General features: G+C 45.1%; 1 protein-coding gene across 1 annotated transcript in view; it reads left to right on the forward strand.

The window, feature by feature from the left end:
* Positions 1–258: 258 nt before the first annotated feature.
* Positions 259–537, forward strand: part of LOC119587756 (uracil-DNA glycosylase-like) — a 12,641-nt gene continuing 12,362 nt past the window's right edge. Inside the window, exon 1 of the mRNA XM_037936442.1 lies at positions 259–471. Within this exon, the coding sequence (XP_037792370.1) occupies positions 310–471 (162 nt within the window). The 5' untranslated portion in view covers positions 259–309. The remainder of the gene's footprint in view (positions 472–537) is intronic.

Consider the following 537-nt stretch of genomic DNA (forward strand, 5'->3'; position numbering starts at 1 on the left):
ATTTTTGCATTTGAGAGTCACCTTAGCGCTAAAAACAGTTCCGTTCTTTGTAACGCAATAAGCTTGTTGCTCTGACTGAACGCGGCCAACGCGGCTGTGAATATAATTTTACTTTCTCTTCGTAATAACATTACTTTATTCCCTGTATAGTCTTCATGCACTACAATTAATCTATTTAAACCTATAAGACTCTTTTCAGATTTCGTTTATTTGATTATGATCTATGATTATGCATGGAAAAATAATAGTTATAAACTCGTACCCCTCGGACGGCAACGCTCCCGAGGGCCATTGGCGCGAAAGGCACGAATGTCCGCCACCCTGCCTCGCCTCCTTCGCAAAAACCTAATTTTCGGCCCGAGAAACATTTCCCCGTCGCCCACATTCACGCAGTGGAGAGAAATGGCCACGCAGAAGCTGATAGCCAACTTCTTCAAGCCGGTCAACAAGCGTGTGAGCGGAGAGACCCAGGTGAGCAAAAGTAGTGCGTGAAGACAGGGAGGGAACAAGGGTAGAAGCTGTAGAAAACAGTGAAGA

The sequence above is a fragment of the Penaeus monodon genome, chromosome 23 (assembly GCF_015228065.2).
Source record: "Penaeus monodon isolate SGIC_2016 chromosome 23, NSTDA_Pmon_1, whole genome shotgun sequence".
NCBI classification, from domain to species: domain Eukaryota; kingdom Metazoa; phylum Arthropoda; class Malacostraca; order Decapoda; family Penaeidae; genus Penaeus; species Penaeus monodon.